Source organism: Zychaea mexicana (genome assembly GCF_025766255.1).
Source record: "Zychaea mexicana strain RSA 1403 chromosome Unknown BDB00scaffold_27, whole genome shotgun sequence".
NCBI lineage: Eukaryota > Fungi > Mucoromycota > Mucoromycetes > Mucorales > Lichtheimiaceae > Zychaea > Zychaea mexicana.
In genome coordinates this window covers 42,783-65,345 of record NW_026516690.1, presented here as the reverse complement: position 1 = coordinate 65,345, position 22,563 = coordinate 42,783, and the positions used below count along the sequence as shown (strand labels likewise).

The window sequence follows — 22,563 nt, the reverse complement described above, 5'->3', positions numbered from 1 at the left end:
ATTAATCGATGATGGAGCCGGAGTAGCAAAGAAGTAAGAAGGATATTAATAGAAGGAAAAATCAAAGAACGAGTTCATGCTTACTGCACGCTTTCCGAATTCAAAAGGTTGGCATGTCCGTCGGAGAAAATGCACGCCGCTCCCGAGAGTTGAAGTGTAAGTTTAACACATAAGCTTAAACGTTTTAGCCCGTTTTTTCCATACAGTCAGTAGTAACCGGGCTTTTCTCTTCTTTTCGCTCTTAGTTTCTTTTTCCCTCCACTTTTGATACTTTAAATCGTGTGCTGCTGGCCCTTGCACTCGTCGTGAGAGCCAACAGCCAAAAGAGAAAAGTCTTAACACCAACTCGTCCTCACCAGTCATTGCAAGCTTCGCTCTCGCTCAACCGCCACAACTTTCGACTCGGCTCAGCTTCCCGCCCTCCTTATTCCCGTCATTGCCATGGAAACGAGCCACTGTCAACCCACGTTGCTTACACTTCACGATGCGGTTACCGATTCGCCCGTATACCGAGCTAATGTCCTTCACTTCGACGAACAGTTAGATCTATTGGAGAAATGGCTCGACCAACTATCCAGGCACCTGAAACAGTATACAGACAAACTTGCCAGTAATGAGCTCTTTCTTTATTTTACATACCACACAACTGAGAGACAACAAAAGCTCTATTGGTTTATTACGAAAGAAAGCAATCATATGAGGAAAGGAGTGGCTTACACAGTATCAACTCTTTTCGGTAGAATTCAATATGGAGACGAACAATGTGTGTAAGAAGGCAATACCTGTAGGCATTGATAGCGTTTTGATCGGTAAGTAAGGGGTAAGAAGCATCAGTGAAGCAATTTTTTTTCTCTAAATGCATGTTGCTTGTTGCCACTGGGCTGTTGCTGTATGTAGATCCCAACTTTACAGGTGCTGTCATTCGCAGCTTCTCAGATGCACTGCAGACAAGCTTGGCGTTCAAAACCAAATTGGTAAGCTTAGGTGGTGGTGGTGGTGAGGATGGTGATGGTTTGTATCTTCTACGTCCTGTTTCTCACACACACGATGCTGTACTTTTTATCTCCGGATTAAACAAATGTCTAATAGGTGTCTGATCTCGAAGACAACTTTATCCAGCCATTGACACAATTTGTAAAGACTAACTTGAAAGAGTTCAGAGTAAGTAACTGCGCGGGTTAAACGACAGAGAAGACCTTTTGCCTTTGGGGAACTGGATGAGCCGGATGAATTGAACTATTTGGGAAAACCGTCTTTAGGAATTCCGAAAACAGCATGAGAAAGCATTAGAACGGTACGAGGCGCAGCTGTACAAGTACACATCCCAGAGCAAGACAAAAGAACCGTCAGCTGTTCGGGAAGAGGCATTTAGATTACACGAAGCACGCAAGGCATACACTCGCATGTCTGGCCAACACGTTGTGCGAATGCTTCAGTTTCGATCCATGCTGGAACATTGTCTGGTCGAAAGCTTTTCCTCTGCCATGATGGCTCATTTTCAGGATGTGGATGCAGAGAAGCAAGTCTGGTCGAAACTAGATGCAGGATTGAATGCATGGAAACAGTGGTTGATTGATGTAAGTTTACTAACAGAATGTACTTGTCGAGATAAGGAATAAGATGGGCTGATGAAGTGGTGGATGATGATTGATTGACGTGGACGGTTGCTGTCGTTGTGTAGGACCGCAAAACATGCGACTATCAGTTGCACAGACTGCAAGTGGCTCGGAAGCAACTCCAGTCTGAACATGTTCAGCAAACCCAGCCACTCCGCGATTTGGATCGCTACGGCTCTGTAACATTACCATCGAGCATCGGCACAGCCATGGCAAGCCGACACTCTCTAGACTTTTCGAACATCGTGCCAAATGACGAGGCGACGGCAACAAGTGCTCACAAGTGGGGCTACTTATTTACCCGCGTATCTCGAATGTCGTGGGCACGGAAATGGTTCTTCTTGTACGACGGTTACTTTGGCACTTGCCAAGTCAACACCAACCCGAAAATGAAGGGCGCCATTACGGTGGGTGAACGTGTTTCAGTTCTCTTGTGCGACATCAAGCCCATGGCCGATCAAGACCGACGATTTTGCTTTGAAGTTGTTTGTGTGCAGCAGTAAGTCTTTGTTTGTTGGTTCTATTTGTTTGTGATTATTTACAAGAGATATGTGTACTGTGTAGGGGCCCGTTCATTTTGCAGGCTGAAACAGAGCAAGAAATGCGCGATTGGATTGCTTCGTTTGCAAAAGCGAAAAGATTCATGTTGGAAAATGAGCAGCTGCATCTACACACAAATCCTCCTGCCAATGCTTCTTCAACCACCACCATCACCACTACTGCTGTTGCTACCACGAGCGATCACGAGGGCCACTCGAGCAGCGAGTCAGACTCACCACGTCGATCACGCAACTCCATGCCTGTGCTACGAAACGCAACAGATTCAGCCTTGTCACTTCCTGCCACTGCACCATCATCTCGTACTACTACTGCTACACCCTCTGCTGTCATGCTCTCAACTTCCGCCGATAATCAAGATCAAGTTTCCCTCACCACGTCCACCACATTAACCCCTCTGCTCGTCCATGAGGCTGTCAAGGCACAGCAACCACCTTCAAATGCCTCATCATCTCCTCCGACTTCTCCGGCTACTCCATCGCAATCGTTTGCAGCTGCCATGACATCATCCGTGTCGCAGCAACAAGCACAGCAACACCAGCAACAACAACAACAGCAGCAGCAGCAGTCTAATGGTGGTGCTGGTACATGGGGTATTCCATGGGGTCTTGTTCCTAATATGTTCTCTGGATCGTCTGGAGCTGCGGATGATGAAATGCCAACGACACCCATGTCGCCCACAGCTGCGTCAAGTCTCTTGAACTCTGGCGTAGATAGCGATGGCCACCCCATCATCTGGCCCTTGCGACCTGCCGACGACGCCACCACCACCAAGGTAGCTTTGACAGGCTACAGTCCAGAACTGGAATCACGCAACCGCGAGCTTCGTGTCTTGTTTGGCGGTGTCTCTTCAAAAGAGGTTGTTTTGGATGCATTTATTGGTGCACTTAAAAAGAAACCGGTGGATGAGGAACAGGGTGACAGCAGTAATGACGACGTAGCATCACCAGTGACGCCAACTGGCTTTGTGGATCCGTTAGAACAAGAGCTGAGTGCACAATTGTCGGGTAGCGTTCAGCGTCCACAGTCTGCATTTGGTTATTCATACACCGGCCGTGCATTTATTACACAAGAGACATTCTGGTATTACAGCTGCGTATTGATGTCATGCGTCAACACTGTGGCTATACCGCTCAAGGGTATTAAAACAGTACGCTTGATCCGCGACAATAGTGTCGCCGATGGCGTGGCAAAGAATGGCAAGGCAAACAACCTAGCATTGGCCATTGATCTGGCAGAAGGTGACGAACCTTTGGTCCTCATGACGTTGTTGGATGATGTTGAAGTCGTCGCAGAGCGACTTCGTTTCGCTGTTGAAAATGCCAAGAGCTCAGAGGTAATCTTACATAGCATAACGCGTATAAGCATATTCCCGTAACAACTTATTGTACGATACGCTAAATGTCTCTTATACTTCATGCATTGTCTTAGCCGATGCTACTGCAAACGTTGTACGATGTTCTTCACAGCATGTCCGCATCTCTGAATAAGAGTCAAACAACGCAAGTAATCCAGCAAAAGAAAGCCGAACCCACTGTTAGCCAATCCATGCCCGACATGACAACAGCTGAAATATACCAACCCGAGCCTCCAATCGCATCACCCGTACCTGAATCCAAGAGGAAGCGCAAGGCACGCAAGAGCTCAGGTGCCAACAAACCCGTTCCGAAATCAGGCGCGCTGGCCGCAGCCATGATGGCCGCCACGGTAGCTGGTGGTAGCGGATTCTTTGATGCGAGCAAGATGGTCAATATCGAGGATGCTGCTCAGAAACGAAGTAGCATCGGCAACAGAAAAATGACAGCTGAGTCGAGTGAATCATTATCGAGCAATGCTGCAGCTCATCAGTCAACATCGACTATTGTTGCTACTCCGCCTGCAATTGATCAAATAAGACAAGAAAAGGGATCCGGTGATGATTCATCATCGTCAGCACAAGCGAAAACAACAGAAGAAGAAATCCCATCCCATATCCAAGTACCCACAGAACCATGTGTCTGTGATTGTGGTGATCATCTTGACAAAGTGGAATCGGAGATCCAGTTACCAATTTCTGCCAAGCGATTGTACGATCTGCTTTTTGATTCTCAAGATATTTCAATTTGGGAAGCCAAAAACAATGCGGGTGGAGGAACGAATCTGCGTGTTGGTGTTTGGGATACTGTTGATGGCAAGTCGCAGCGGGTAATGAAGTATATTCTACCTGTCAGTAACCCCATGGGTAAGTAAAAAAAAGATCACTCCAGATTTAAAAGCAAGGCTTTAATCGAAAATCCTCGATCATTCAACCAAATCTTTCTGATACGCATAGTGAAAGTCAAGGAAGCAGAAGTCGTAGAAACACAAGTTATACTGAAAAAAGAAGACTACATGTAAGGATGGATATTTTTCTTTTATAGCAAAAGATATTTACTAATAACTCTTGTATTTGTTAGTCGCTATGTCGTACAAATCTCGACCAAGACTGCACAACTGCCCTATGCAGATGCATTTATACCCTCTGTAAAATACTGTATTAGCTGGGTCAGCAAAACACAGTGTAAATTGACATGTAGCATGGGTGTCAAGTTTGTCAAGAGTGTGCTAGTCAAAGGTGAGTAGAAGTGCAGTGAAATTATTAGGAAAGTGTATTTTGGGCTTTCTGGTGTCATTACTGACTACAACAATGTATACAACATTGTAAACATAGGCATGATCAGCAAAGCGGCACTCAAGGGAATGGGTGAAAGTATCGTATCATTTGTTCCAATCTTGGAAGAGAAAGTAGCCGAGTTGAACGGAAGCAAGTCTGTCGATCAATCGTTGTTACGAAACGCAACTCTATCAAGGCAATCCCGAGTATCCTCGAAAGCATCGCCCCGCAAATCTACAACAGACACAACTGTATCAACCACTTCATCCTCAATCTCCGCCGCATCATCTTCTTCGTCCTCCTTTGATTATATGGGCTGGATCGACACTGTATCAGAAACCGTATCATCCATACCATTCACTATACGTGCAAGTCTAATGGGTCTACTTGTATTATGGATAATGTGGTCTTGGTTATTCCGTTCATCATCATCCACAAAGCATGAAGACCCATTCCCAGCATTATTACCGCCTCCTCCAGGTCGAGCTGTTTATCTCCGTGATCTTGAAGATGGACTATTGAAGACTGAATTGCAGCCCTCATATATTGATTCAGAAAGGTAAAATCAACGTAGGAAAAATGTTTATGGTATTGCAACACTTGCTCACTCATGTACTATTGATTACATGTGTTTTAGCTTTCAACTATTTTTGGCAACGCGACCGCTAAATGGAACCACAAACCACCAGTGGTATAATGCAAAGCATCGCCGAATGGCGATAGAGTTATTATTTAGTCGCGAGCGTGTAGGCATGCTACGACACGATATGCTGGTCATATTCCAAATGTTAAACCAAGTCGATGCCCAACTCTTGGAGAACGAATACATTAACTGGCTTTTGGATACGCGGTTACTGTGTCGCAGCAGTAATGAACCCTGTGAACATGTGAATGTACAGCTCAAATCCTTCTTTGGTTAGAGAAAAAGACGACTAATAAAAGTTTTTTTTTTTGTTTTCCTTCTTTCACTCGTACCAAAATATGCAATTATGTATATGCAAACTGACAGAGATAAGTTGATATATATAATAATATACATTTTTATAATCTCATGCTTGACTCTGTTAGGCGTAGAGCAAGAAGACCGTCTTCTCTCTCTTACTTACTTGTCCTGGTGAAACACAGACTTTATAACAGCTAGGAATCATGTTTGTTTATACTTTTTCACACCATTGGCGTGACGACAACAGTACATGATTGATCGTCTTAATGGTTATTTGAAAGACAAAGTTTGTGGATGAGGATTGTGGGGCTTGGAAGTGCGTGGACATGTGTTTGCACTGTTGGTTGCTATTCAACCTAATGAAGCATTCAATGAAGTATCCGTTAATCGTCTTTAACCCAAATTAAACGACGACCAAACCAACATGTTTCTAGGCAAGAAGAATCCTCAGGTTGCTACTGCTGGACACTGAAGTGTTCGCTTAAGTTCTGACTTTAATCCAGACAAGGTTCCGTTGTTGTCAGGCACTGTTTGAATAACCCCAAACAATGCTCATGTTTAAGCGCAACGGTTGTTGGAAACGGTTTAAACATTTAAACAGGTTCTCCCCTCCCTCACGGTTCTTAAAGATCATATGAAAAATGTCATGCAACAGCAATTAGGAGTCGTGTTCGTAATCTTGACAAAAAGACAAGTTGTTTCTTATTTTGAACAATAGCATGGCCCGTGCATTCGGAGCATCATGTTAGTTGCCCCAAGTATTAAATATGAAACAGAGCGACATGAAATTTAAATGAGTACAGTACATGTCACAATAAGAAAAGCAACGGTCGATCTTATGACATTCTACTTATTGTTTATATCATTTTTGTTTTTGTTTATAGGAAAACGACGTCAATTGATGAGAAGCGAGTGAATGTCAATGAAAGATATAATATGTGATACGAAGACTGCGTCGTAAGACCAACACTCCAACTCAAGGTCAAACTATTAGAGGACTGGCAGCACACTTTACTTCGTTCATTGGACCCCGTGATTTTTTAAAGCAGACATTGTATGTACTGTAATTACAAAAAAGTGAGGTTGACTTTGCACGCAGCTTTTTGCTAGCAAACGAATGAATATTAGTATAGTATAGCTCCATCCGACTCAAGCGATTAGTGTCATCCTTGTGCAGGGGCTTGCTAATCTTCTCTGTGAATAGAAAATTGCTGGAAGGGTACCTCCATTACCCTACACCTTTCCTCTAATACCCAAATTTCAGAAGACCCACCTGCAGCAGAGAAACATGTGAAAAAGGGATCGCGGGGACGGCGCGGTGAAGTCACGGACAATGCGACGCGTGTATTTCCTTTACAAAATAAACCATCATGCGGAATAGATAATAAGCAATGAGACTACTTTATCATAGCTTTAGATATGCGGCTGTTTGCTTTCACACTTAGCACTATTTATATGATGCGTAAGAAGTGATCATAAGTAAAAATGTTTATTAGAAGTATATTCTGTGTAAAATAACAGCTTCCATACTACTTTTTAGAATTAATGGACGGGAAAGCTGCGAAATAAAGATTATTAACAGAAGCTAACTTCATAGCTTTGCTCTTGGCAGTTAAAAGTGCTCGTCTGGTCATCATAAGCAAACTATAACAAAAGTGCAACGTTAGTAAGTATGCTACTCTAAGGGAGGATTTAGAAAACCACTTACAGAGTAAGCATCTGGACAAGCTTCCTTGACACTTTTGGACTGCTTATCAGGTCGGCACACTTCTGGGTCATCGTGGTCGCCCTTGCAGCATGTCTCATCGGTATCGTGTTTTGAGCAAGAGCTCTGACAACCAGTGACCTTTCCATTCTTATCGACGATAGCGTATTCTTCGGGACATTTGGGCACATCGCACGAAGGCGAGCCACACTTGTACTTGCCGCTACTGTCACCGCTGCCACCACCACCACCGGGTGTAATTGTCATTGGCAAATTGTATCCGTCTACCAGACTGATATCATAGTAATCATGGTCACCCGAGCCCTTAAAAAAGAATTCGGCCAAGGAAGCTGGATTGCCTGTACCGGGAGTACCACATTTGCCCGAGCTTTCGCCTTCACAGCCGTGGCGACCCCAAATGCGACCGCCCCACTTGTCACTCTTGGAAATGGTTTGGCTTGATCCGGGAGACAGGTCGAAACTTTGTTCGGGGCCAGATTGCGACTTGCCGTTGGTAAGAACGCCTACACCAATGGAATCCTTGCATTTGTTCTTGATAGTGATGGATTTTTGGCTACTACCACTGCTACTATCGGCAGCAAAGCCAAAACCGTGTGCAGAACCAATAAAGAATGCAGCAGCAAATGCAAGTACGGTAGTACGCATCTTTCTGTTTGTTTTTTTTAGAGATGGATGGAAAAGGTGAAAAGCAACAAACCCTTCGTTTACTAGCATCGTCATTACTTATATATGGTAGCATGGGTTACAAGAGCACAGCTCGAAGTTTGTTAGCATTATAACCCTTGGCTCAGAGCATATAGCAATAAGTAAGTGGGGTAATCATATGGAAAAAGTGAGGGGAATGGCATGGGTGATGAAAAAATAATAGGGCTTTTTATTTGCTTATCATTGCTGTCGACTAGGGCCAGCAGTAATGATATGTAGTATGTACCCCCCACCCCTTTCGTGGTTGTCGACAGGGTTAAATAGAAAAGTTCTTCCGCCAATCTAATGAGCGATAATGGTTATTAAACGAATTGGGCAAGGGTCCGTCAATCTCCTCGTCTTTCCCCGCCATATAAAGGAACATCAGATTGATAGCAGCATATATTGGATGGGTAGATGAGCCAAAAAGCAAGGGATATCAATCGGGGGAAAATTACACCATGCCAAAAAGAAAAGAAACAGAGAAATGCTATTATTATTAATCGGATAGATGGGATGTCATAAAGTAATTATATGCAATGTAAAACTAATACAAAAAAATGCCAAAAAAAATGCTGCGGTAAAATATAAATGGTTTCCAAAACGTTATGACGAATTTCGCGAAAAGAGTGCCAGAAGCCTATCCTGATCGTCACTCCAATGGGCCGAGCATAGATTGTATCGTACAGGTATGCAGCTGCCATCGTGCTGTTGCACAATACGATACCGTATTACCGGGTTGTCAAAGTAGGATTCACCACAGTAAAAGCATGCTTTCGATTGGCCGAGATAATTTTGCAAATGGTCAGGCAAATCCCGTTGCGGCTCCTGTTGCTGCTTCTGGTGATTATGCAACGCTGTAGCTTGGTTTTTTGTTGTTGCTAACGGTGGCGTTACTACTACTGTTGCCTTTTTCTTTTGTTTTTTATGTTTCCCACGCGGTAGTGCTGCTGCTGCTGCTGGTGCGAGCTGCCGAGCACAAATTTCCGCCAAACTCGGTGGATTGTGAGCCAAGGAATGAGTGAATTCCTCCACCTTTTCTTGTAGTTGAGGACATCCTTCGGTCTTGATGGTAGCAATAGACAGTCGTAACAGCTCAGCTGGCACAGCATCGATACGTGAATACGACAAGTCTAGATATGACAGATGCTTCAACATCGACAAGCTGAGTGGGACGTCGCTAAACATGTTGTACGACAAGTCGAGATAAGTAAGTTTTTTCAAACTCGGAATGACATTAGGGATCTCGGCAAGTCGATTGTGGGCGAGATTGAGTTGACGTAGGTGCTTCAGTTGGCGAATGGACGAAGGAAGTGTTTCCAGTCGATTGTGTGAAAGATCGAGTAGTGTAAGACGAGTTAACGATGTGAGCTGCGGTGGGATGACATATAGGCCTACGGCGCGTCTAATAAATAGAAAAGGGGGACGGGTGTGTGTGTGTGGAATACATGGCAAACACAAGTTTTAGTAAGCTCTTTTTTTTTGTGCGTGCAAGAAGGAGAGGCGAGGGACTCCTGTTCAAACAACATCCCCCACGCACACAACTACATTGCCGCTGATAGATATCCATCACACTAACTCATTTCTCTGTCCCCTTCCCATCTAACGCAGTCATCCAAACAGTCTCTCTAGCTATCCATGTATTGAAAAAGAGAAATATTAGGAAATCTCACAAATCCAGCCTTGAAATAGACGACAGCACGTTGATAGCTCGGTTGAACGTCATTGTATGCATCCGAGTGATCGATTGCTGAGACTTTTCCGTCATTTTCGAGTACGATCTATCGGTATGGCTTGTTGATGATCGAGGCGCTGCATCAGCGGACTCGTAGTATGTATTATCGACGTAGGAGAGATCATTGGCCAAGGTGGTTGGTGAGAAGAGGTGATGGATAGGTTCGTGAGGAGGGATTTGAAGGTTGTGCAAAGCACTTTGGGGAGATGTAGACATGCTTGTACGAGAGCGAGAGAGAGAAGAGAGAGAGAGAAGAGAGAGAGAGAGACGGAGGAGAGAATGGAAAGAGATGGTAGTAGTGGTATTAGTAGTAGTAGTAATAAGCCAATTGATCACAATTATAAAAAAAAAGACCCGGGAAAAGGGAAAGAGAAAGAGAAAGTTAATGGATAGGTGATAGATTAGGGATGGTGTTGATAGAATCGAAAGAAACATCAGAAGGGATATATAACAAATGCGTCCAAAAGACATTCAAGAATGGACCGAAGAAAAACAACATTCGGACCACTTTGTATCATCACCGCTTTTAGCAATCACCTTGATGTCTTGACGCCGGGCGAATTCGATCACTGTTCGAACCAATGCTAGTTCAATTTTCGACTCGACACCTGTCAAATTTCGTATCCTGCCTTCGTGCTCCTCCTGCTGGTATTCCAGTGCCACAGCTCCCACCAACTCATTTTTCTTTTTGTGTTCCTCCTTATTCTTATTGTCTTGGCCTTGATCTTGTTCCTGTTCTTCTACTGCTGCTGTTTTCATCATCACCCACGCATTATTCTTTGCATGACTCTGCTTTATTTCCTGTAACCGCTCGGCCATCCACGCACTATGTTTTGCGACTTGGCGCTGCCACTCGTTGCGTATCCACATATACCACCCCACACCGACACCTGCGCTCCAAAGCGCCAGTTCCAACATGAGTAAGGCGCGCCCACTGTCGTTTGCCAAGTGTAAGCTCAGCAGACCCACGAGTCCTGCTTGCCAAGTCCGGCGTGCACCTCGTCGTCGTAGCAAGGCGTCTAAAATGTGTCGATTCCGATGTTGCTGTGCTGTTTCCCAGTATAATTGTCGTACTGCATCCTCATCCCCGCAATCGTATTCTCGAATTTGCTGCTTCATTTAATGTTGCTTCTTCTTCTGTTATTGTATAATAATTTCTCCGACTGAGAGTAACAAAAAAGAGGTTGGTTGCGGCCTTGAAAAAAGCAAGCAGGAATATAAAGAGTGATTTTTGTGTGACTCCTGTGGAAACTTGTATTGTTGAAACATGCACCGATCGTTCCGATTTCTCGCTCGACGATCGATTCATACACAACGTACACCTCTCGATTATGACGTTATTATCATTGGAGGCGGACATGCTGGTACAGAGGCATGTACAGCTGCAGCAAGAGTGGGTGCACGGACACTCTTGATCACACAAAATACAGACACAATCGGTATGCCCGGTTTCCCTATAAATCTGAATTGACGAGCACAATAATAAAAGCTTACTAACTTGCATTTGGAACTACAGGTGAAATGTCCTGTAACCCCTCGTTCGGTGGTGTTGGCAAAGGTGTATTAGTTCGAGAAATTGATGCGTTGGACGGTGTATGCGGTCGCATATCTGGTTAGTTTTAATGTATTGCTTTGTGCCTGTTATTCAACAAGCTGATAACTAAGCATTTATCAATAGATCTTTCCGGTATCCAGTTCAAGGTGCTCAATCGATCCAAGGGTCCTGCTGTATATGTATGTACAGACTTTCACACTAATTATGCTGTTTGTGTGTGTGTGTGTGTGTGATATCCATGACAACTGCAAAATCGGAACAACAGCAACAATCAAACATGATGCACTAACCTTACTGCCGTCCTGTTTTGCCTACCACAATAGGGACCAAGAGCACAAATTGACCGAAAACTCTACAAACGTCATCTACAAGAGTACTTGAAGAACTATCCAAATCTGACAATTCAAGCAGGAAGCGTTGCCGATCTTATCTTGAGCAAAGGAGAGTCTGAAAACGAGCATCATGCGATCAAGGGAAAGGGAGCCATGTCTTCAGTCCAGGGTATCCGTTTGGGTAAGAAATAAAAGATTGGATACACATACATAAATAGATTGGATATTTCCAGTCCATTAATTAATGACAGCAACAACAACGCTACGTGGGATAAACAAATAATATGAATTTAACCATCATTTGTAGAAAACGGACAAACAATACGGGCGCCAAACGTTGTCATCACAACTGGCACATTTCTTGGTGGAGAAATCCATCTAGGTTTAAAGGTTTGGCCTGCGGGTCGAATCGGTGAAGATCCGTCTAACGGATTATCAAGATCGTTACGAGAGGCTGGATTCAGATTAGGACGATTAAAGACAGGTAAGAAACAAATTGGAGTGGAATAGGCTATTTTGTCTGTATTGTTCTGATGTTGATCGTGATTATACATCGACGATGATAATGACTAGGTACACCTCCTCGGTTGGATGGTCGAACGATCAAGTATAAAGGGTTGGAGATTCAACGAGGAGATGATCCACCCTCGCCATTTTCATTTCTTCATAAGACCGTACCCTACGCAGTAAGTGAACTCCTCCTCCCCCACTTTATAATGTATGTATCGTTTCATCAAAAGCTAAAAAAAAGCTAAATTTGATTAGGACCAACAAATTTTATGTCATCAAACACGCACGAATCCTCAAGTACATCAGTATGTTGAGCAAAACTTTGATCAAAGCATTCATATCCGAGAAACTGTAAATGGCCCACGGTAAATGTTCATTTATGACATAGACAACAATAAGAGGAGGAATATAAGGAGAACAAAACACTAAAAAAATACGCATGCAAATGGAAACAAAAATTATTAGATACTGTCCATCATTGGAAAGCAAAATCAGACGTTTTAGAGATAAGGAAGGACATACGATATGGTTAGAACCTGAGGGTCTCGACACACATGTCGTCTACCCCAATGGAATCTCAAACACAATGCCTGAAGATATTCAACTCAAGTTTTTGCGCATGATCAAAGGTTTAGAGGATGTTGAGATGACTATGCCAGGTTAGTAATAAACCACTCCAAGGTGCTATTTTCTTACGATATTTTTCAATGAGAGAGGTGTGGGTCATTAATAAGTCACGGAGAACTGAACTTTGATATGTTAATCTAGCCTATGGTGTTGAATATGACCACATTGACCCTCGCGAGTTACGATCGACACTCGAAACAAAACGGATTAGCGGTCTTTTCTTAGCAGGTCAAATCAATGGCACAACAGGCTACGAAGAAGCTGCTGCGCAGGGTATCATTGCAGGCATCAATGCTGGTTTGAGTGCGCTGGGTCGAGAGCCGTTCATTCTGGATCGATCCGACGCTTACATTGGCGTGTTGATCGATGATCTGGTTACCAAGGGCGTCGAAGAACCCTATCGTGTGTTCACATCGCGTTCCGAGTATCGACTGTTGCTGCGATCAGATAATGCTGATTTACGTTTGACGCAAAAGGGTTATAAAGCCGGCGTTGTTCACGACAGCCGATGGCAGCAACATGAGCAGAGTGCGAATGCTTTTAATAATGCGTTCTTAGCGTTGGAAGAGATGCGTATGTCAGTTACGGCTTGGAGCAAACAGGGCATATTAACTCCATCGCAGAAGTTGAGCGAAAGTGGCATTTTGAAGAGGTGAAAAAATCAGCATCGAGCTAAACTGCGTGTATGAATTTAAAGTTTGATGAAAAAAATCCTAATACAATTTCCTTTCTGTTAGTGGCATGGATATCATAACGCGACCTGATGTGTCTTTAGATAAGCTGTTCAGCGTTATTCCAGCTTTGCAGTATGTTGACGGATCGTTGCGAGAACGTCTATTGATTGAGGGTAAGTAAATAGCTAGTTTGATAAGAAATGAAAGTGTATACTCAAGGAGTCTGTGTATGATGTATATGTTAGGTCGGTACAAGCCATACTTGAAACATCAAGCAGCAGAAGTGGCTGCCTTGAAGCGTGATGAAAATTTGAAACTGGATGTTAACCTTGATTATCATGCGTACGTTTACTACAGTACTTTTGCGGAGCAACGATTTATTGCCCTATCAGTAACTAACTACATTATTGTTCTAGGATGACCTCACTCTCACATGAAGTACGCCAAAAACTCGCAACAGCACGGCCTGAAACTTTGGTAAGTATTCTTTCTATTCGTTTAACGTATAAAACCAAAGGCTGGCTTTCTGAGTAAATCGTATGATAGGGAGCTGCTGGCCGGATAGAAGGCATCACACCAGCTGCCATGGTATTACTTATGCGTCATACACGCCATTTTGGACGCACATCGGATATCCCACCTACTGCTACACAAGAAAAGAAAGTAAAAATTATAAGCGAAGCTGTATAAACTGTCATATCACTTTTAAAAACTGTAACAATGATAATAAACGCTGTATTATTTTTTCGAAAATGTTTATAAAAATTGCGAATCTTTCCGACGTTAGCCAGGTTTCTCATATAAACCGCACAGCCTAACATGCTTCAAAATCCAGCTCTTAATCAAGACACCAACGATTCAGCGGGTAACAATGATGCAATGTCACTATTGAGCACGTTTATGCTCCAAGGCTGGGTAATGTCTAAACAAATCGTCTATATTTTTCATGTCGCCTTTTTATGTATAAAACTAAATTGTACATTATGTGCTTTTGAAATAAACCCTTTTTCAGGTCATGACAGACCAAGCCTGCAAGGTACCTGGTTGCCCAGTACCCATCATGCGATCCAAGGACGGATCAATCCGTTTCTGTGTAAAGCATGACAAGTTGCCAACAACTTCTTCCAGTGGATCGGCTATCAAGTCATCAAGTGCTACATCGGCAACAGCAGGAGCAGCTGTAACACCAGCACAAGTACAACAACAGCAACCAGCAGCAGCAGCAGCAGCAGCAGCAACAACAACTCAAACAGACGTAGCACAGTCACCGTCAATTGAAGACGACGTATACGCAGAACGTGAACGTCGTCGAGAACAGTCATCTAAAGCGTCACAATTAATTGGTCAACGACTGCTTCAGCGCTGGACATTGCTCAACGAAACTTGTCCTAGCCCTGGCTGCTACGCTGTAAGTAGTTTAAAAACCCACGCTCAGTTTTTTCTTAACAGGATTAGGGTAAATCATGAAAGCTTGACCAAAAATAAACGCATATACACATATTCTCTCTTCCTTTTTAGATCCCATTGATGCGCGATCCATCGAAACATATGGTTTGTGTGATCTGTAACCGATCGTTTAATGAAGATTTGGAACAAGAGAGTCAGCGGTTGGATAATACCAAGGAAACAGAGGATGAGCCGACTGAGTATAAAGACGAACCAACAGACGATGATGATAGACCGGAGGTAACGTATAGTAATAATGGTATTATTCAGTTTGTAAGCCTTATATTTTTATGTGCGGCTTTTCATATATGTTTTCCTTTCTGTTCTGCTAAAGAGTGGAAGACGCTTAAAGAAACGAAAGGTCATATCTACCTTTTTTTCTTCGTTGTCTTTGGAAATTAATAAATGTTAAAGGCTACTTTGCTAACTTCTAGTTCAATTAAATCTGCTTACTCAATAATTTAGACGGATATTGAGTCGTTCGAAGCACCACCAGCCGCACCTGAACGACGACGATCACAACAACAACAACAGCAGCAGCAGCAGCAAGAACAACATGAAGCGCCATCAGAATTCTTATCGTTCTCTCCTATTGCAGACAAGATGCGCACGTTGTTGCGTCGCGTGGAACGTAGTTCAGACCCCGTAGAACTGAAGCAGCTATTTGAAGCCATTGAGGCTGGTGCGGGTGCTATCAAGGCATGTTCGGAAGCTTCAGAAGCCGTTCATAAAGCGTCAAGGAAGTTCGAATTTAAATAAACTAAACTTTAATAATACCAATATTTGTGTAAATATCTTGTGGAATAAAAAAGGACCGCTTAGCAATTCATTTTCTATTTTTTTTTGGCGTGTGCGCATGTAACAAGACAGTACTACAACAAGCTTTCAGCATGCATGCATATTTGGGTAAACACGGGCCATTTTCCGTTATATATGTCGGTACTTCTTCATATATCTCTTTCTCAAAAAAACTTCCACGTGACGTTTTACCTTACCAACTTTTTGAGTGGGTTAGAAAACGCGCTTTTTTTTTTCTGTTTGGTGGCAGCAGTTTCATGTTTAATTTGTAAAGCAGAAAGCGCACATTACTGCCGGTAGTTACTATTAATAATACATGTTTTTTTTTGGCGCGGTGGCAATAATAATAATAATAATAATAGTTATTTAGCGCGGCGGTTCACAAGTAAGAGAGTGTTCACATAGAACAGGCTGTTCCAGATCGCACCTAGTAGTAAACGTGCAGCGTGTCCAAAATTGGGAAGCAACAGCAATGGAGTTGTAAGAGCACAGACACGAGTAAACACGAAACGTGGGCACATGCGACTTTCCCTCCCCTTCCGTCTCTCACCCCCGAACAGGCCCTGTACGTATTTGTCAGTCTCTTAGCAGCATATACTGTAAGTCGCCATGACAGCATGATTGGGAACATTTGTTGCCAGGGAACGGTTTTCAGATATGCGTGGTTGTCCAGGACAAAGGTGAGAGGGGAACGAAATATTTAAAAAAAAGCTTAATTTCGTTGACAGCCCTCTGTCAAAAAGGCAAAAGGTGCTATCGTGCATCAAGCGCAAGTAGTGCAGTACATAGTATATATGACATATAGTCTGGTATTATAAAGCAAGTATCTCATATTAGAGCAAGGGACGCATATACACAAACGTCAATTTTCGGGTAGACAGCAACTCGCATCCAAAAAAAGTACCACCACTGCTGTTCCCCCATCCATTAACCCTTACAACTCCTCCACTTTTTACCCTTCCCTCATCACAAAGCGCGCAATCTTCTTTCTCTTTTCTTCTTCTTCTCTTTTCCTATTCACAACTTGTGTGTAAGGCATTGGTGAGATTACTTTCTCTCCTTTCGCCTTTTGTTTTTCTATTTCTCGACATTCTTTTAAGTCCATTCAGAAACACACACATCATCAACTCACTACTACTGGTTACAATCCTCTCACTTCCTCTCCCCAGCTCGCATTTCTCCCTTCTTTTTTTCTTCTTCCCTTTTTTCTGCAAGTGCCGCTTTTTTTTACCACCACCTTAATCCGGTTACACATTACCGAAACTTTGTCCCCTAATACGCTGACCATCGCTACGTTCCCTTTTCGAAATCGCTCAAGGAAGAAAAGCACCCAGAGACACGCACACAGTTTTGTCTATCGAAAACACCAACTATTGCCCTCTCCTTTTTGTTAACAGACAAATTTGCCTCTATTTGTGCCGCTTGGACTATTTGTAAAGGGCATCAAACTACCTCTCTCCTCTTTCCCCTTATTTTCTGGTTTCTTCCCAACCTTGATAACCGGGTTCCGATATACATACATACATACTTTCTCCCTCTCTCGGTCACAAGGAGAAAGGAACAAAGCAAGAATATACAGATATACACATATTATATAATACAGAATGCAAAGGAATGCATTTATGACCGACTATCCGACTACTGCAGCCGCAGGAGCAGTAAGACAGCAGCAACAACATAATAATAGCCGACAACAACTGGACATCCAACAACCGAAAGCCAGGAACCAGCCTCAGGGACAGGTAAGCAAAAAGTGCATAGAGATGTTGTAATTAAGAACACATATGTAACTGATATATGACACATCCATATCCATATACATGTATTATAGCTGGCTGCGCTTATGAGAGGTCGAGGAGGCGATTGTGACACCGATCTTTACCTCGATCCGTCGCGTGAACTAGAACAACGCTCGAACAGCGCTCCACCCGATCAACATTTGCTTTATTATCCATTGTCGGACAAGATCCTCAATAGACATCATCATCACGGGGACACGTCATCGTCGGCAGCAACGACACCACTTGGAGATCCTTCTATGCGAATGAACAATTCCAGCAGCCATCGTCCTTGGGATAATAATAATAACCACCAACATCACAACAGTAGCGGAAATACTTACATGCCTTCACCGTTGTTCGACTCTGCACGTCAAGCATGGTCATCTACGCCCAATCAGATGACACCATCTGAAGCATCAAAGTCATTTGCTGTCGCAGGAGCAGGTGAAGGTAAAGTCGAAAGGAAGAAAAGGGTTGGAAGAAAAATTTAAGAGGGCGCGTGCTCCTTTTGTGTGTGATGTTTTGTATGGTCACTGACAAAACATCACTCTAGGCGACGAGTACTTTGGTGCTTTTACCGATCCAGAAAGCGCGTTGTCAGGCAACAGTCGTGGAGGGGCAGGATTAAATAATAACAATCTTGGGAGAATGTGGAGTCAATCAGGCCTGGTATCCCCGAGTCTACAGTGTCCGTTGGAAAGCGGTAGCTCGATCGACTCCTCGGTTCCAGGGGTAAGTTCTTCTGTTTACATGACCTATTACGAAGGATGTGCGTGTTGACCCAAACGTAATTAGAACCGATCCGCTTCACCTTTTGCGCCCCTTCCGCAACAGCATAAGCAACAGCAGCAGCAACAGGATCCCTTGATGATGCGTTTTAACAATAGCGAACTCGACCAACAACAGCAACAACAACAGTTTCGTATGCCCATGATGCAATCCTCATCCGCTACAACCCGATCGCCTTTGCATCAACAACAGCAACAACAGCAACAACAACAACACGATCCTTACAAGAATCATTATCACCATCAACAATATAGCTCTATGGCACAGGCCGAGCAGCAGCAACAGCATTTCGGATATGTCAACGACGGATCGTCAATGAAGGGCAGCACTCCGTTTAATGAGGAACCATTTCCGCATTTTCAAGTAACGCAGCCAATGTCGCCTCCTGCACCGTACAATTTTACTACGTCTCCGCCCCCTCGTGCAAATTCAACACCGCCGACGAGCCACATGGCAACACAGCGTAACCGTCAAGCAATGGGCATGGACCCACACGAGTATAACAACTTGGTCCTCGGTATGGGTGGTCTTGGTCTAAATGATAAGGTAGGAAAAAAATATGCGTAGGAAACGATTAGATAATGTACTAAATTCTCACTATCTTTACAGTCACTCAAGGGAACTGCCGACGATGTCAAAGGAAGCCGTGTCTCCGTCCAACAGCAGCAACGCTATCTGCAATGGATGAACCGACAAGGTGTCGGCATGAAACCACCTCATCAGAGCCTTGACGCTGTGCTTAGTGAATCCGCCGGCCCCACCTCGTGGAGCAGTAACAATGCCACGCCTACCAGCATGATGTCACCTGTCAACAGTCCGTTCGATATGGAGCCCAGAAGTGCAACCGTGTCTCCCCCGCTTTATGGTGGACTTGGTGGAACCGGCGGCTTCGGCTTCGATGACAGGGCTAGCGATGATATGTCTTCCTTTATGGAAGCAGCAACGACCCAACCAGCAGGTAGTAGTAGTGGTCGACGACAACACCACCATCACCGCACAGTCGATGGTGGTCGACAACAACTCAACAAGTTCCCTTCAACACCTTCGCTGTCCGGACTAGCGAGCATGCCCATTAGCCCCGAATCAGCACACGATCCACAATGGTCAATGCATGAGTTTGTCGCTGCTGCTGCCGCTGCTTCTGCTTCTTCTGCAACTAATACTCCAGGTGGAAATAATCAACAACAACAACCTCTGGGTCGCAACGGTATGCCCATGCTTGATTTAAATAATTTGAACGATGAACAAGCAGCAGCAGCAATAGCAGCTGGATATGGAACAACGCATATGAACGACCGGTTGATCCGACAGCTCCAAACACGCCAACGTCAAATTATGCTTCAGCAAGAACAAATTTTGTTCCTCCGCAACCAGATGCTACGACAACAGCAATCGCACGAAATGCTACGCAACATGCCTTACTATGCGAATAATCCTGCTGCTGCGGCCGCCGGTAATGTACCTCCTACCACTGCTGCACCGCCACCACCCCCTCCTCCACCAGGTGTGATCCCACCACCCGTTCAAGGCGGTGGCAGCGGTGGCACCACATCCCACGTACCACCAGCGCTTCGTACACGAGCAGGCATTCCTGTGCACGAACCATTGGTGAATCCCACTGCAGCTGCTGCTGCTGCCGCCGCTCTTGCTTCACCTGACGCCGCACATATCATCCGTAGTCCGTTACTCGAGGAATTCCGCAGCAACAAGAACAAGAAATACGAGCTCAAGGATATTGTCGACCACGTTGTAGAATTCAGCGGCGATCAACACGGCTCCCGATTTATTCAGCAAAAGCTGGAGACAGCCAACAGCGATGATAAGCAGCTAGTTTTCGATGAAATCTTACCCAATTGCTTGCAGCTGATGACCGACGTGTTTGGCAATTACGTGATCCAGAAGTTGTTTGAGCACGGAAGCCAGGCACAAAAGACGGTTCTTGCCAAGCAGATGGAGGGTCATATCTTATCCTTGTCGCTGCAAATGTATGGTTGTCGAGTGGTTCAAAAGGTTTGTCATACTATAATTCAGACGCGTCACAAGTATATGTATACGGTTGGGATTCGTCGTACTAAAAAACAATTATGTTAATCTTCTAGGCATTGGAACATGTTTTGACAGATCAACAGGCAACCATGATTCGTGAATTGGACGGCAGTGTCTTGAAATGTGTCAAAGACCAGAACGGTAACCATGTCGTTCAAAAGGCAATTGAACGTGTGCCATCCCAGCACATTCAGTTTATTATCGATACCTTCCATGGTCAAGTATATCATCTCGCAACTCATCCATACGGTTGTCGTGTGATCCAACGCATGTTTGAACATTGCCCTGAAGAGCAAACGGTAAGCTATAGTGATTTTTTTTTTCGCCTGTTGAGTTGGATCTATCGATGTATGAGAACTAAAACGACTCTGTTTATGAATATGTACAGGAACGATTATTGGAAGAACTGCATCGATGCACAAGCCAACTGGTACAAGATCAATATGGCAACTATGTTGTACAGCATATACTGGAGCATGGCAAGGACGAAGACAAGCAACTGATCATTGGCAAAATCCGTGGCCACGTGCTCCAATTGAGCAAACACAAGTTTGCGAGCAACGTTGTTGAAAAATGCGTTGCTTATGGCAATGTCGACGACCGACGTGCTTTGATCGAAGAAGTCCTGCAGACACGCCCCGATGGATCGTATCCTTTGTTGACTCTGATGAAGGACCAATATGCTAACTACGTTCTCCAAAAGATGCTGGATGTTGTTGATGATGGAGAGCAGCGGGACTTGCTCGTCAGTAAAATCAGAATGTATCTGCACTCGGTGAGAAAATACACATATGGAAAGCATTTAACGCAGAGTAAGTACCCTTTCTATCATAGCTACTGCCGCAGGCTCTCTTTGTTGGAATTCTTGATGTACTTATTGATGTTCACTGTTCTTTTTTTTACAAAAACAGAGGTGGAAAAACTGTTGCCTCTCAGTAATGATCCAGCAGCGGCAACGATTCAACAGCAGGAAGGCCAAGCGACATCGCCATCACCAGTACCTTCGTCAGTAGAGCCTGGATCTCCACTAGTGTCTGCTGTGGACGATAACGGCGACAGGTAGCTTATCATTTACCTATACACGTACCTACTACCTACCAAAAACACACACCACACAGAGAAAAACTCTATTATTACTATTATATTTTATCCCCCACCAACTTTTTTGTTTATAAGTCCTCTATTATTCTTTCACCTCTTTTTTCATAGTGTCCTCTCTCGTTTTATACCAGTTGTTTAGAAACGAGTGGGTCTGATTATACTATTTTTCTTCAATGTGTACATGAGCTTACGCTTGTATTAGTTCTTTTTTCCCTCACCACCCCCCCCCACCTTCTTATTAGAGAGCTTTTTTATCTTTATCTTTTCTTATTTATTTATTTCTTCTTTCGTTTTGAAAAAAAAACCCCTTTCGCGTGCTATAAATTTCCCTTTCTTTCACATATCAATGTACATGCAAACAAACAATAACTACAACAACACTTAAAAACCTTCTTTATAACTTTTAATATTGTACATCGAGCTAACATTATCATTATAGTGCATTCAGTTTTTTGAAACCAAAAAGGCCCGTTTTGTAATGAGGAAGTTGATGCATAAATATATGGCCATATAGTGGAATGCATATCAAAGGACAAAAATTCAAATCAGGCCTAGGTTAGTGTTTGACTCCCAGCTAAGACCGTCCCAAAGCAACCAAATCTTTGACGAAAAAAGGGAACCCGTCCACAAGAATGAAATGAATACGAGCAAACATGCAAAGCATCAAGACATGGGAGAATTACTTTTTGGCGATTCAAGTCGAGGTGCACCATACTGCATAATATACCGTTTTAGCCAACTCTAGTTAACTTTTCCTGTCTTAACAAGGCAATATGCTAATCATGCTTGAGATAACTCCACATCGAAAACACGCTTTTCTGAACTACAGCTAGCAATGATCAAGCTAGTTTGTGGCTTTTCAGAGAAGGCTTGTATTGTATATCATACTAGCGGTCCTTCCTCGCTTCGCTCGGATGAATGAGCCCCTCCGCTTCGCTCCGTGTCATTCAACGGAAACGCGTCGCAAGGGGGTTCCCCCCTTGACCCCCAAGTGGGGGGCAAGCCCCCCA

General features: G+C 43.8%; 6 protein-coding genes across 6 annotated transcripts; 4 read left to right on the top strand and 2 right to left on the bottom strand.

Moving 5' to 3' along the window:
• The first annotated feature begins 210 nt into the window (after window positions 1–210).
• BDB00DRAFT_818072 (uncharacterized protein) lies at window positions 211–5,815 on the top strand. The gene is made up of 12 exons (XM_053123119.1): window positions 211–610; window positions 741–809; window positions 898–974; window positions 1,090–1,161; window positions 1,260–1,577; window positions 1,682–2,115; window positions 2,181–3,510; window positions 3,606–4,395; window positions 4,486–4,546; window positions 4,610–4,767; window positions 4,864–5,365; window positions 5,444–5,815. Exons 1-12 carry the CDS (start codon window positions 442–444, stop codon window positions 5,724–5,726), a joined length of 4,263 nt encoding a protein of 1,420 aa, XP_052980715.1. The 5' UTR covers window positions 211–441; the 3' UTR covers window positions 5,727–5,815.
• A 1,509-nt stretch (window positions 5,816–7,324) lies between these two features.
• BDB00DRAFT_740635 (thaumatin) lies at window positions 7,325–8,021 on the bottom strand (the record flags this gene model as incomplete). Its single annotated transcript, XM_053118452.1, has 2 exons — window positions 7,325–7,393; window positions 7,458–8,021. Coding segments are annotated over 2 exons (633 nt in total), but the record flags the coding sequence as incomplete, so codon positions are not given.
• A 744-nt stretch (window positions 8,022–8,765) lies between these two features.
• On the bottom strand, window positions 8,766–11,013 carry BDB00DRAFT_761845 (uncharacterized protein; the record flags this gene model as incomplete). The annotated part of the gene is made up of 5 exons (XM_053119291.1): window positions 8,766–8,993; window positions 9,063–9,530; window positions 10,006–10,090; window positions 10,403–10,593; window positions 10,660–11,013. 5 exons carry the CDS (start codon window positions 11,011–11,013, stop codon window positions 8,766–8,768), a joined length of 1,326 nt encoding a protein of 441 aa, XP_052980713.1.
• Window positions 11,014–11,161: 148 nt separating this feature from the next.
• Window positions 11,162–14,282, top strand: BDB00DRAFT_761852 (glucose inhibited division protein A-domain-containing protein; the record flags this gene model as incomplete). The annotated part of the gene is made up of 13 exons (XM_053119292.1): window positions 11,162–11,333; window positions 11,411–11,506; window positions 11,573–11,628; window positions 11,773–11,962; window positions 12,089–12,265; window positions 12,355–12,467; window positions 12,547–12,656; window positions 12,757–12,950; window positions 13,060–13,570; window positions 13,656–13,765; window positions 13,838–13,934; window positions 14,009–14,069; window positions 14,139–14,282. 13 exons carry the CDS (start codon window positions 11,162–11,164, stop codon window positions 14,280–14,282), a joined length of 2,031 nt encoding a protein of 676 aa, XP_052980712.1.
• Window positions 14,283–14,340: 58 nt separating this feature from the next.
• BDB00DRAFT_303818 (uncharacterized protein) lies at window positions 14,341–15,860 on the top strand. Its single transcript, XM_053116853.1, has 4 exons — window positions 14,341–14,507; window positions 14,605–15,000; window positions 15,111–15,278; window positions 15,504–15,860. Exons 1-4 carry the CDS (start codon window positions 14,412–14,414, stop codon window positions 15,795–15,797), a joined length of 954 nt encoding a protein of 317 aa, XP_052980711.1. The 5' UTR covers window positions 14,341–14,411; the 3' UTR covers window positions 15,798–15,860.
• Window positions 15,861–19,819: 3,959 nt separating this feature from the next.
• Window positions 19,820–21,515, top strand: BDB00DRAFT_761900 (armadillo-type protein; the record flags this gene model as incomplete). Its single annotated transcript, XM_053119298.1, has 3 exons — window positions 19,820–20,416; window positions 20,506–20,751; window positions 20,841–21,515. 3 exons carry the CDS (start codon window positions 19,820–19,822, stop codon window positions 21,513–21,515), a joined length of 1,518 nt encoding a protein of 505 aa, XP_052980710.1.
• Window positions 21,516–22,563: the final 1,048 nt, after the last annotated feature.